The sequence below is a fragment of the Anastrepha ludens genome, unplaced genomic scaffold (genome assembly GCF_028408465.1).
Source record: "Anastrepha ludens isolate Willacy unplaced genomic scaffold, idAnaLude1.1 ptg000033l, whole genome shotgun sequence".
NCBI lineage: Eukaryota > Metazoa > Arthropoda > Insecta > Diptera > Tephritidae > Anastrepha > Anastrepha ludens.
This window is the reverse complement of record NW_026530059.1, coordinates 20033-34553: the sequence shown is the minus strand read 5'-3', so window position 1 is coordinate 34553 and position 14521 is coordinate 20033. Positions and strand designations below refer to the sequence as shown.

Here is a 14521-nt window from a genome sequence, read left to right as displayed (position 1 = left end):
TTGATTCTTATAAAGTTTGATATTTTGAAAGTGCAAATTAAATTTTTTGCTCCTTTTAAGGTTATACAAGAATATTAAATCTTCTTCTCTTCTGAAACCCTTTTTATATAAATATATATTGTATATATAATTGGCGCGTACAACCTTTTTGGGGGTTTGGCTGAGCTCCTCCCCTTATTTGTTGTGTGCGTCTTAATGTTGTTCCACAAATGGAGTGACCTACAGCTTCAAGCCGACTCCGAACGACAGATATTTGTATGAGGAGCTTTTTCATGGCAGAAATACACTCGGAGGTTTGCCATTGCCTGCCGAGGGGCGACTGCTATTAGAAAAAGATTTTGCTAATTTTGGTGTTTCACCTAGATTCGAACCAACGTTCTCTCTGTGAATTCCGAATGGTAATCACACACCAACCGATTCGGCTTCGGCGGCCGCCACATTTTAAAAAGCGTTTGAATTTACTGAAAGTCAAATAAATCCATAGAGGTGTAATCGTATCGTCCGATCTTCAATCCTTAGTGGGGCATAACCTGAAATATAGCAAAAAAGTCGTTCTCTTAACAAATTATTTATTTAGAAAAACTCACATTTTAAATACAGTTTGTCACGCATACAAAGTTCTTTAAGTAGTTCAATGAAATTTTGGTGTTTTATTTTGTTTAAATGGGCATTTTAGTGGGTTTTTATTCCCAAAGTTAGGCAACACTACAGTAGCGAAAGATTTTACTGCTGAAAGCAGAACACCACTAACAAGTGCAATCGCGTGCACTGTGACCAGATGTTAAAAAAAGAGAAAGCTAAATAAAACTGAGTGAATTATTGCTGTTCCAGGCGCGTGCAGATTAGTTTCTCCAAGATTTAATCCATAGTATCTATCATGCAGAGTGGCCGATAAGAACTTGGTTTATTTGGTTCTGAAGTAGGACTAGTTGTTGCTTCTTCCATACTTTCGGAAACATGCCTTCATTTATGCCTTTGGTTCTGCAAACGGATTTGCGTTGCGCCTGATACCGACCTTCAGCGCTTTGTTCGGGATACCGTCAGGTCCTGGTGCCTTAGCATTGCCGAAACTTTCCGTTGCCAAAATCACCTCGGCTTCACTGATTGTGACACTACTTTCTGCTGCGTGGAACTGGGTCTGACTTGGTTGCATGTCTTGATTTTGAAAGAGTGTCTGTACAATCTTTTCTAAAAGAATGCGACAAGTTGTCCTCAACCTACTTTGATTTTGGCCATAACGAGTTTGTAGCCTTCACCCCACGGGATTTCGTCCACATTTTTTTTTTTTTTTTTTTTTTTTTGTACCCTTTATTATTGTTTCTATTTCAACTTAAAATATTTACAATTTTTCTTTCTTTTTGGGTTTCAACAGTATTTAGAAGCCAATACCACTATATACATTTATCTAAGAAAAAACAAAAATTAACTCTTTATTTAATTAATTTAATTATTTAATGAATAAATATATTCATAAAATTGTGACACCATTTACATCTGCAGGTCAGTTGGTCGTTTGCGCTTAAGTTTCCTCGTCTCGGTTTCCTCTTTTAATGGAAGTTGCCGAATTTCCCTGTTAGAATGTTCTAGTAGTCGGTTTGTGTGTCTTAAGCTGTTGTTGCGTATTTCTTCATGGACTGTTTTTACTTTAAGTTCTCGATGGATATTATCATTTAGTATATACCACTCTGCTTTTGATATTATACGGAGTATCTTATTTTGCGTTTGTTGTATAATTTTTATATTTGTTCTGCTCGCAGTCCCCAAAGCTCTGAGCCATATTTCCATATTGGTGTTATAATTACTTTGTATATTAGTATCTTATTTTCTAGTGAGAGCGTTGAATTCTTTCCCAAAAGCCAATGAAGTTGTTTAAACCTAGTCTTGATTTCGCGTCGTTTTTGTCCAATGTGTAACTTCCAGTTAAGTTTATTGTCTATAATCATACCCAAGTATTTTGCCCTTGTGTCGTGGTGGATTTGTTTATTCTTTATGAATATTGGATTGTATTGTTTTTTTCTCTTGTTAGTGTATGTGACGTGGGCGGTTTTATCTTCGTTTATTTTGATTCCCCATTTCTCGAACCGTTGAGTGGTGTTGTCAAGTAATTCCTGAAGTTTATAAGCAGCCGATCTTGGATCTTTGTCTGATGCTAACAAGACAGTGTCGTCTGCAAATGTTGCTATTAGAAAATTCTTAGTTGCCGGAGTAGGGATATCAGCTGTGTAAAGAAGGTAAAGAAGCGGCCCAAGGACACTACCTTGCGGTACACCTGCTTCCATTGTTAGTATATCAGAATACTTATCTTCGAATTTTATAACTTATATAACTTTTCATTAGTTCGTACTAGTCTGTTGGTAAATAAGTCAAGAGTTTTTGTAGAAGTCCTGCGTGCCATACTGTGTCAAAAGCTTTGGCCACGTCGAGATATACTGCTTCACACGTTCGTTTTTTATCGATGTCTTCAAAAATTTTGTTTATAACTCTGGGAACTTGTTGGATGGTGGAATGTTTTTGCCTGAATCCGAATTGGTGGCAAGGTATTATTTTGCCCTTTTGTATAATGGGATCGATTCTGTCAAAAAGTAACTTTTCAAAAATTTTTGATAATACTGGTAGTAGGCTTATAGGTCTGTACGAAGTTACTTGCGTAGGATCTTTGCATGGTTTTGGTATTGTGATAATTTGAGCAATTTTCCATACTTTTGGGAAATATTTCAAGTTCAAGATTTGATTGAACAAGTTCCTTATATAGATAAGCCCCTTCTCTGGGAGTTCTCTTAAAATTTTTCAAGTTATTAGGTCGTATCCTGGCGACTTCTTAGGATCAGTTCTCTTACATATGCATTGTTTTATTTCTTCTAATGTAACAATTTTTGGTTTGCATGGATCTTTTTTTGCGTGGGTCGGGAAAAGATTTACATTAGGCGTATTGTTCGTAAAAGTACTTTTGAAGTGTTTTGCGAGAACTTCAGCCTTGTCAAGATTTGTTCTAGTCCAGCTGCCATCACGTTTTCTGATAGGTGGTTTGTATAAAATTTTATTTTCGATTTTGTTTGTAGCTTTCCATAGTGAATAGTTTGTCGTTATACCGGGTCCAAGTTTTTCGATGCGTCTCTTAAGTTTCATATTTTTATGGTCGAATAGCATTTGCTTGATTTCCTTTGTAGCAGCGTTTAGCTTGCTTTTGTCAAGTGGCAGCCTTGTTATTTGCCAGCGTTTTCATAAGCGGTTTTTGATTTTGATTTTTTCTTGGATGTGTGCAGGTATATTATAGCTCGAGGAACAGATAGTTTCTTGTGGAGTTGATTTCATAGTGGCGTTCATTATTGTGTGATTAAAATAGCCTATCGCTCTGTCGATTTCGTCAAAGGTCTTTAAGCTTATTTTATTGTTAAGATTACGGATGACTGTTTCTCTAAATGTATCCCAGCAGGTTTTTTTGTTATATATGTTTCTATTCGAGGATTCCTTCGTATATGAGCTCTGATATATCATTATTATTGGGGAATGGTCAGACGACAATTCAATTAACGATTTAATTGACATATCTTCGTGGTTAACGTTTTTTGTTATAAAAAAGTCGATCAGATCTGGACTTTTTTTTTGGATCAGTTGGCCAGTATGTTGGGTCGCCACTACTTATGAACTTGCTGTTGTTCCTTTTCATGGCGTCCAGTAAATTACGTCCTTTGGAGTTCGTCAATCTTGAACCCCAAATCGCATTTTTAGCATTATAATCCCCGCCAGCTATGTATCGTTTGCCAAGTGTTTTCAAAAAGTCGTAGTATTGTGATATGGAATTTATGTATTTTGGGGGACAATATACAGCAGAGATTGTTAGTTTGCCGCCTTCATCTTCGATTTGGATCGATGTCGCTTGTATGTTTTCTTTTTCGTACTTTTCTAGTTCAGTGCATTTAATGTCTTGCCTAATTATTATCGCTGCGCCTCCATGGGCTTTGTTGTCAGGGTGGTTTGTGACAAATATTTTATAATTAGGTATTCTTGCAAAGCTTTTGTCAGTGAAGTGTGTTTCAGAAATTAATAATACGTCTATTGAATTATGGTTTATAAACACTATCAGTTCTTTCAAGTGTTGGCCCAAGCCGTTTGCATTCCAAGCGACTATTTTCAGTCTACTTGTGCTGCCCATCTATTTTGTTCACGAGCAGTGTTATAATATTCATTATGTTTGACATTTGTGCGAAGACCTGCTTCATAATTTCTTTTAACTCTTTGATGTCGTCATTTGAAGTTGCTTCAGAATTTGTTTCAGAACTTGTCACACCCGATTGAGGGTTGTTAGAAATAACTTGGGCATATGACATTGTCGGTTTGACATATTGTGAATCTATTTGCCGATTTAAAGCGTTTTGCTGTTTATCAGTATTCAATTGTTTGTTACGTTGCTCTGGGTATTGTTTTATTTTGAGTGCTTTGTACACCGCGCATCCTCTGTAGCTCGCTGCGTGTTTCCTCCGCAATGGGCGCATTTTATGTTGCTGCTATTTTCTACAACACACTCTATAGTTTTGTGATTACCCGCGCATTTTACGCAAACTGGGGTTTTTGTGCAAAAGTTTTTAGTGTGTCCGTATTTTTGACAATTTGTGCATTGTGGAATTGTTTTCTTTTGATGAGGCGGTTCAAAACTTATTTTGCAGTGCAATAGATTATTTATTGGCACATTGGCACATTCTGGCACAGTTCTTTAAAGTGGGCAGGCAGCTGCTGCTGCTTTTAATGGCTTTCTTTAATTGTTTCCGCTTCTTTTTATAATTCTTGCGGAGCCTGTAGTGTTCTGCCAGCCCATAACTAATTTGGGAAAGGCGCCTTGCCTTTTTGCATTCGCTTCTTAAGGTGCTGATCTCCTCGTTCCACCAGTATACAGGCTTTTTGGGCGCGCTCTGTCTTTTCCTGCACATAGCGGCATCGCAGGCTATACTAACATCTTTTACTAGCAGCTCGGCCTATAGTTCCACATCGTTGGTACTAGTCAGGTTCTCCTTTAGCATGATTTGGAACAATTCTTCGTCAAGCGTCTCCACTCTTCAGCCCTTATTCTGTATTTCCTGTACGGCTTCTTTTCCATGCGAAAAGTCTACCTTAATGGCAAGGTGGTCACTGGCTGTGAGAATGCTTTAATCAAGGCATCTCCCCTTTTATTGGTGTATCTGCTACCCCATTTCAAGGTGCACGCATTGAACGTTTTGCACAAGTTCTTCCAGCAGGTTTTCGAACTCTGCTTGCGTCAATTTTGGTGGCGCGTGGCAACTGTAGAAATAAATGCCACATATATTTGCTCGGGTATAATAATCACGGTCGATGAGCGGTTTGTCCTGCAGGGTACTTCTTCCACAGGCCCATATAGCACCTTTACTTTTACTGTTCGCGACCCACCTTCCAACGTTTAGGTTTTTATGCTGGTCACTGGCTAGTACCACATCAACCTTATTTTCGTATACCCTTTGTTTTGAGAGCTCTTGTGCAGCCTCGCAATGGTTTAGATTGATCTGCTAAATCCTCATTTTTTAAAATACGCCGCTTGATCAGGAGAAATTTTTTGCTTCCAATCTGATGGTTTGTATCCTCTCTTCCATTTCTCTTCTCTCCACATTTGAGACAGTTCTGGCTTCTGTCGTCTTCGTTTGTAGACGCCCTCGCCACGTGTTCATACTCCAGGCATCTGTAGCATCTCCTCAAGTCAGTCTCTTCTCTTATTCGGCATACCACCCAGACGATTTTGAGTTTTTGCTTATCAAGCAGTCGCCTTGCGTCCAGTGCTAGTAGGCTTATCACCGCGGTTTGCGTGCCTGCATACGCCGCTCTAACACTTTTTATTGCGCTTTCTCTAAATAGGTTAAGCTCGTTAACTTGCGTTCGTATTGCCTCACCTATGTCCTCTTTGGTTGTGACTTCATCTAAATCACGGATCTCCACCCACATTTCGTGGGTTAGGACCTTGATTTGCGCCTGGTCACCTAGCACCTTGCAAATCTTCTTCTGGTATACTCGTATATTGGCCATCTGCTCTTTTTTCAATTGAAGCAGGATTTCGCCTTTGGCCGTCTTTCTTATGCGTGTCACGTTTTCGCCGAGTTCTTCCAGAGCATCATCTTTTTTAACCACCAATGTCACTGTACGTCATTGTTCCCGCACGCGCAATGACAATCGCATCCAGCGTCGTATTTGCCACTTTCTAATTTCCTGGTTTGCGCTTGACACTCATCCATATCCCCGTTTGTCTTCTGGGCATTAATCTCGCCTTTGCCTTTCTTGCTCGCACTTGGTCCCACTTTGCGCTCTTCCTCGTGAGTGGTTTTGCTTTTCTTGGGTGGCGTTTTTCTGCTCAGCTGTTTGTCGTCGCGTGGTCTTTTCGGTGTTCTTTCCGCCATTGCGCTTTCAAGAACGTTTCTCTTGGCTCCTTTGATTTTCACCTCTTCCTGGACTCTCGAGTGTAGTTTAGTGATTGTTTCGAGGAGTTCCGATATGTGGTTGTTGATGGAGCGTTGCGGTATACGCATTGCTTCTGTCAACTTCCCAATCGTCTCACCAAGAAGCGTTAGGGAGTTACTAGCCGATTGTGCTGCTTTCTCATTATTTTGTTGCAATGCAGTTGGCGACGATTTTGCTCTCCCAGGCCTTTCTACACTGAGCGTCTTGATAGGACTCCGTCTCAGCTTTGGTGCGCGCTTAAAAGGATCAGTCCCCGTTATTATGCGGTCTTTGGGGGTTTTGTTCTCCTCAGTTAAGTCCACTAGTAATGGCTGAAAAGCTGGAAGAAATAGGAGAGAATTTTTCGTTATAATGCTTCTCGCAAGCTTGCCAAAATCCTTTGAGAATTTAGTTGTAGCATTAGAATCTCGTGACGAATTACCCAAGCTTAGTGCTTTAAAGATAAAGATAGCAGAAGAAAGAGAACGTCGTAATTCTAGTAGTGTGAAAAACACCGAAAGTAGCGTGCAAGCATTTATGGTTCGAGAAATTTCCAGCAAGGTGCGTAGTTCGACGAATTCAAAAACGAACGAAGTAAGCAGCGCAGCAAGCAACATCACAAGCAACAGCAACAGCAGAAACAATACAACAAGAAGAAGCAACAAAATTTAAAATGATGCAGTAACAAAATAAGAGCGACAACAGCAACAATAACAATAGAAGCAATGGACTGTTTGCGGCAGTTAAAGAGAATTTGCTACATTCCGATGCTTGGTGCATCGACGTCACACCTGTTGAAGTATTATATGTGTCGGATCTGCAATATACATATGATAATTTTATATCAGTTTCCAAAGCAGTAAATAGTGGATACGTAGTCGAGTTTAAAGGTAATGCAGCAACAATCAGAAATAAAAGTGGAGGAATGATTCTAAGTGCAAACAAGGCAAGTGATATACCATGCCTATTATGATAAACGTCGAATGATATGCGGCGGGAGTTAACTCGATCCGCACTCGATTCACTTTTTCACAAAAATGGTATTATTGTTACCGACGGATGCACTGCATTACAATCCGTGAACTGTGTTTTCAGCATAATCAGCTGTGCAAAAGACCAATAAATATTTGTTAAATGTGTAAAATGGATTCAATAGCTTTTTATATAGATTTTAATGAAAGTACAAGCAATGATGCAAGACGAACCCGGAAAAAAGTAAGGGATAATGCTGTTGACGTGTTCCAGTTGCCTGATGATGTGTAAGTTCACTTTTTAAGGACAATTGACGAAAATTTATGTGAACTCCTCTTGTAGATTTGTTAAGCAATTCCGCCTTAATAAGATAGCTTTCCAATATGTTCTTAACATATTAAAGAGGGAAATGCCTCCTGTTATTAAAACCTGGTCGATATCGCCAGAGCTAAAACTAGAAGCCTGTCTAAGATTTTTTGCTGAAGGGGGTTATCAAAATGGTACTGGGCAAGATTTTAATATTGGCATGGCGCAGTCCACAGTGTACATAGTACTGTCAGAAGTTTTAAATACTATTTTAGAGGAACACTATGCCCCAGATGGATAAGCTTGGCAATGACCGAGACTGAAGAGCTTGAAGCCAAAAGATATTTTTTTGGAAAAACAAGAATTCCCGGCATAGTTATGTGCGTAGATGGCACCCACATAAAAGTTTGGAAACCTGCTGGAGACAATTCGCATCTTTATTATAATAGGAAAGGATATTACCGTATTAATGCAATGATAGTAAGTTAATTTCTGAAATTTTAATTGACTAATAAAATGACTTTTTTCTATCTTAAGATATGTGACCATAAGCAGCGAATAAAGTATGTGAACAGTAGGTACGCAGGTGCAAGTCACTATTCTTTTATTTGGGAAAATAGTGAGGCTTCAAGACATTTCCAAACCATGTATGAAAATGGACACAGAAGCACTAGATTGTTGGGTACATATATGACAAAAACGAAACAGTTAACAATACATAAGTAATTTTGATTTAAATGTTCCCTAGGTGATTCTGGATACCCACTTTTACCCTGGTTGATAACGCCCTTCCGAAATGCCCGAGCGAATACACCCCAAAGGCGTTTCAATAAAAGCCATAGCTCGGGTCGCAATATTGTTGAACGCACAATAGGTGTCTGGAAGAATTGGTGTCGATGCGTGCTCTCAGCTCGCCAACTTCATTATTCTCCGGAAAAAGTGGCTCAAATTGTTAATGTTGTGGCGGCACTTCACAACATTCGGATCCATTATAATATTTCAGACGAATATTTAGAAGGGGTTTTTGAAAGTGAAGAGTATGGAAATGGCGAGCCTGTACAACATCAAAGGTATACCAATGAAGCAAACCAAATCCGGAATGAAATGCTACACAGCTTTTTATAAAGAAACATTTTTTTGTTTTCATTTAACGTACATAAATATATGTATGTTTGTTCTTAAGAACAAAATAAAAACAGTCTTCTAGGCAAATGTTGCACATTAAAACTTAAACTTAAAATATAAAAGCCTTCTTGGCAAATGTTGCACTTTAAAACTTAAGCTAAACAAAATTTCTAATTCACAGTCGTTTTTTAAGTCTCAATTGCTTGTTAACTTCTCCTAATTCAATGCTTAAAAGTTCTTGTTTCATCCTTAATTTTTCAATAGCATTTGTCTCCATAGCCATATTATGTCTTTTTGTCTCCTCAAGAAAAGCTTGGAGAATTTCATTGTTTTTCTTCTGGTGATCACCCAGACGGTCAACCGACCTAGTCAGATTTTTCAGTTCTTTTTTTACATTTTTAAAATGTAGTTCCTGTGCCCCAACACCTTCCGAAACTTTTGAATATAAGCTCTCCTGCACACCGATTTGCTTTTTTTTTCGGAGTTCATTTCGAATGTTTTGGTTATTTTCCACATCTTCATTTTCCAACAACTCTATGCAGATGGCGTCTCTCGAAGTATATGAATTTGTACCCTCACGAGCTCTCTTCGATGTAGATGGAGTAATGTCTTCAACCACCTGCTCTGAATTTAGTGGAGTGGCATGCTCAATAATTCTCCTCTGAGGCACTCCAAACTCTTTTGAATTTTTAATGCCACCAACACAGTCGTTTAGGCCCACTAGAACAGCAACATCATCTTCTAGCGACGATAAAGGTAGTTCCCTATTTTCGCCTCCACCAGTTGCTTGAAATTCCCTTTTATTGTGCCCCAACTTTTTCTTTACTGCTGATTTAAAATCTGACCAAACCTTTAATTAAAACGGAAATAAGTACTTATATTCTCAATGAACTTTTGAATTATCAACAAACCTTTTTCCATTCTGAAATACTCTTCGATGGAGGCCCTAATGAATTCAGTTCCTCACGCACACTCTCCCAAAATTGCTCTACCTCGTTAGGAGCCCTTCTGGTAAAATTTTTTGCAATATCGGGACGCTCCTTCATACGAGATATTAAACCTTTAAATTGCTCTCTGGTGGTTGTGCGTTTCCTAAAAAATATAAATTTTGCCATTTGTATAAATTTTGCCAATATATATAATACGAAAAAAACAAATAAAAATGTTTTTCCTTACATTTTATTGCTCTCCATCTTTATTGTAATAATATCCGCAACACAATGACCTGCGGATGAGAAACGAGTAAATTTGTTTGAAACGCGTATTGAGTGCGTTGTTGGTGATGCCATTTTTTTTAATCGATCCGTAAACCACATTATCGATCCGCATACTGCTTTATCCGACGTTTATTATGATACCGAATACTGTCGGATCGAGTATTACTCCCTCCGCAACCATCCGGCGGATACCATAATAGGGGCTTACATATTTATATTTGAGCCAAATAAACACAATTTGTTTTTACAAGGAAAAACAATGATGATGCTATGAAATGGCACGCTCGATACGGTCATTTAAATTTTGGAAGTCTTCGTAATTTAAATAATAAACAAATGGTTCGAGGAATGAGTTTCAGTATGCCAGCAGTTGTAAGTTGTGCATGACCAGTAAATGTAATCAGAGGCCGTTTAGTAAATCAGATAGCCGAGCAGCTGATATATTGAGGTTGATTCTCACAGATTTGTGCGGTCCCATGAGGCATGAATCAAGTGGTCGTGCGATAAGACGCGATATGTGTTTGTATATTTCTTAAAGCGTAAAGATAAGGTGGTTGATAAATTTAAAGAATTCAAGCAAATGGTTCAATGTCAAATTCAAAAGAGAATTAAAATATTGTGTAGCGATAATGGCAGCAAATTTGTGAAAGGTGCATTTGGCAAATTTATAAAAGAACATGGAATTGTTCGACAGCTAATAGTGCCCTACACGCCACAGCAAAACGACGTTGTGGAAAGCCTGAATTGTATACTTTTAGAAATGGCAAAGTGTATCATTGTTAGTTCAGGTGTGTGTGAATATTTGTGGGCAGAGGCTGTGAATACTTCGGCGTATCTTAGAAATTGTGCGCCAACAAAAGAAATCAATGACACCATACGAGGCATGGTATGGCTATAAGCCAAAAGGCAAAGAGTTTATAATGGTAGGGTACCCTGAGACCTCAAAAGAATATAGATTATTTGACAAACAAACAAAGCGATTGGTAGTAAGTAGAGATGCCTACCTTGTTGAGTTAGAATCCGCGAAACAACATAAGGAATTAGATGTTAAAGTTGATAAAAGTATTCAAGAGTATCCAATTGCGTTTGATACGGGTACTTATGATAATGATTTGCAGCAGCATGATACGAATTCAGAAATGGCAGATACGGAATGGAATATGCGATTATACGAAATGTTAAAGAAAATTGGATTTAAACCTTGCGAAAGTGAACCATGTGTGTACGTAAAGCACTTAAATGGCCACATCAACATAATTGCGGCTTATGTTAATGATTTGCTTGTGGGCGGTTCCGATTATAAGCAACTGAATGATATTAAAGATAGTATTTCACAACAATTTGAGGAAGTTGACAAAGGGCCGGTGCATCATTTTCTCAGTATGGAAATTGATCGCGATGGCAAAACAGGCTCAAAATCTATTGGGCAAAAGGCGCATATAAAAAAGATTTTAAATGATTTTGGAATGATTGACTGTCGACCAATTGCAATTAATTTGGATGCAGGGCATCAAGTTATCAGATACAATACCAATCATTAATTGGGTCATTAATGAACTTGGGTGTGTGCACGCGACCGGACATTTTGCACTCAGTGTATAAATTGGCTTAAAGAAATAACGATCTACATACTGAACATTTGGCAGCAGCCAAGCGAATTTTACTATACTTGAATGCAACTATCTTGTGTTGCTTACATGAAAGAAAGAATAATAAGAGGGTGCCTATCATGGTACCGTCACTTTGCTCTCAGCGAATTTGACAATGAGCTACGTCGTTTTAGCACCAGTATGGCCAGATTACCATTTTCGTAACTTGATTTAGCATTTTGTTTCGTTATTTAGTCTCGGAGTTTTAGTTCTTTCTTCATGACATCTATTTCGCCTGTTCTAATTAAAAGTAATGTTTATAATTTTGTAAAATATACATTTTTTTAAATTAGTTCAATAATTCACTCAGTTTTCAGCAGTAAAATCTTTCGCTACTGTAGTGTTGCCTAACTTTAGATATAAAAACGCACTAAAATACCCATGTAAAGAAAATAAAACGCCAAAATTTCATTGAATTACTTAAAGAACTTTGTATGCGTGACAAAATGTATTTAAAAAAACTCACTTTTTTTTTGGGTGGTAAGGTAGGGTTCCAAATGCCTTCCCACTTACAGCGACCGTCGTCTACTGTGTCGTGTGGTGTGGCCACTAAAACAGTCCCTCCTCCTCTCCTGGGGACACTCCTCTCCCGGAACTGCTTTGTGCATTACTTCGGGAGGGCCCTGAACAGTGTTTACGAAAAAGACCAATTCTATTCACCCACGTCAGGGTCCACCTTATTTGTAGCCAGCATTCATGCTATAGGCTCGTCTTCTTGTGTCTCTATCTGCGGGGCTTCATGTTGTCGGCTTATCTTCTAGTCACATATACAGTAGAGCGTCGATTAGCCGAAAGCCGGTCATCCGAAACGTCGGTTAACCGAAAGGAAACATGACACCTTTTTCGGATATAAAGAATAAAAGAAGTATGTACAAATGAAATAGAAACGACTCATAGAACGACGCAAGGGAACGTCATGATTTTGGCATTTTCCGTGTCTTCATCGATAGCATGTTATATTTAGAACATGATTCATAGGTATTGACAGCGTTGTACATATGTACATACTTGCTTTCTGTCACGCGCTTTATGAATTAAAGTTAGCATCGCAGTTCCAAAATATAACAGCGTCGGTGGTGTTATCGTGCTGCGAAATGAACGCGCATCCGACGCCGACAGTTTTGTTTGGGCAATCTCTCATTAATTTCAGGATGGACACTCAAGTATTGTATGTATTCATTCCAGAGGTCAAAAAACATCAGATAGAAACTGGAGTCACTGGAAATATTTTATTACTGATTGATAATTCTCCAAGTCATCCCTCAAACCCTTCACTTCAGAGAGAAGATGGAAAATTTAAGGTGATTTTTTTGCCACCCAATGTTTCGAAGCCTTCCAACGTTACTACAGAAAAGCGTTGCTTCGTAGTGTCCTAATCGGCCAAGAGGAAGATAAAACAATTCTTGAAATCTACAAAGGTATTAACTTGAAGGATGCTGTTTACATGGCAGCAGAAGCGTGGGCTTATGTCAAAGCGACTACTCTAAAGAAATCCTGGAATAAGCTTTGTCCAGCAGTTGAATCCGAAGCTAGCCTTACATCTGAAGAACCAACAAATGAAAACTTTGTTTCAGAAATGGTTGAGTTGATGAAAGAGGTTTCATGATTTGAAGAATGTGACCAAGAAAACGTGCATGAATGGCTAGAATTTGACGAGGATGATCCTGGCTACAAATTGTTGACAGACGACGATATAATAGCACAGGTTCAAGTTCCTGAAGATGACGACGATGAAGACGAAATTAGTGATGACATCGTCTCAGCTGAAAAATGTCGGGCCAATGAAGAAGCCTTTAAATGATTTGAGACTGCTATTAAATGGTTGGGACACCAAGACGAATGCGATTTTGTGCAGTCTTTAAAACGCCTAAGAGATTTGGCGGCAAAAAAACGAGTCCCAAAACTTAAGCAAACAAATTTTTTGACTTTTTTTATTAGATTAGTTTTGAACTATTAAAAAATGTTTAGACATATGTATTTATGTACCGTGTGTGCAATCCCTACTTAAATGTGTATGTGACTATTTATAATATGTACTGTACTCTAGTGTATCATTAAAAAGCATTACATACATAATATGTATTCCTAATCCAATGACATGTTTTGTTACCCTACCCTCAACAAAGAACTGGAATTTCGCAAATGTTCGTTTATCCGAAAAATCTATTATCCGAACACCCCCTGCACCAATTGTTTCGGATAATCGGCGCTCTACTGTATTAGCATGTCGGTTAGGCATCTCTGTCCATGTCAAGTTTTTTGGCACGTAGGACTCGCTCTATACACGTGTGAGTACTTTGCCAATTTTCTGCGCTTTCTATCATTTTATCAGCCCTTAAGGGGCCCAGTCTGGCTTCGACAGCTTTGCGATCTAGTTTCCATCTCTCACATTTAAAGAAAGTGCGATCGGCGTCGTCAATAAGTGCATCTCCGTAGGTGCTTTTAGTGGTTTCTGACTTCCCTATTTTGTTAAGGTATATATTTATAAAAATATCCATGTCTAGATAGCATCTGGGTAGTATAATAGTTCACCTCGCTGAACTGTCTTTTATACCATTTGTCTAGATTTGGTATAAGTCTCTTCGTCCATCTGCCTTTCGTCTCTGACTCCCATCGCTCTTGCCATATTTGCAGTGTATGTGCTCTAATTTGCTGCTTTGCGCTCGTTTTGGTACGGGCGCGTGTGTAGACTCCTATGGCGGGTGTCTCGCTCTTTTTAAAGTTCCATAGTTCTTTTCGCTTTCTCGCTAGCAGATCTATAGGTATCGTGCCGCTAATAATGAGTACTGCTGCTTCTGGTACCGTGCGATAAGCTGA

The 14521-nt window shown here is 38.6% G+C and overlaps 1 protein-coding gene across 1 annotated transcript; it reads right to left on the bottom strand.

Annotated features, from left to right (window-relative positions):
- Nucleotides 1–9013: 9013 nt before the first annotated feature.
- On the bottom strand, nucleotides 9014–9939 carry LOC128871197 (uncharacterized). The gene is made up of 2 exons (XM_054113309.1): nucleotides 9750–9939; nucleotides 9014–9688 (listed from the first exon to the last, which is right to left on the bottom strand). The coding sequence occupies exons 1-2, from the start codon at nucleotides 9882–9884 to the stop codon at nucleotides 9014–9016; spliced, it is 810 nt and encodes a 269-aa protein (XP_053969284.1). The 5' UTR covers nucleotides 9885–9939.
- Between the last annotated feature and the right edge of the window lie 4582 nt (nucleotides 9940–14521).

Coding starts and splice junctions, on each gene's coding strand:
- LOC128871197 (XM_054113309.1), bottom strand. CDS start 9,884: ATGAAGGAGCGTCCCGATATTGCAAAAAATTTTACCAGAAGGGCTCCT. Junction 9,689..9,749: donor GTATTTCAGAATGGAAAAAG/GTTTGTTGATAA, acceptor TTTTAATTAAAG/GTTTGGTCAGATTTTAAATC.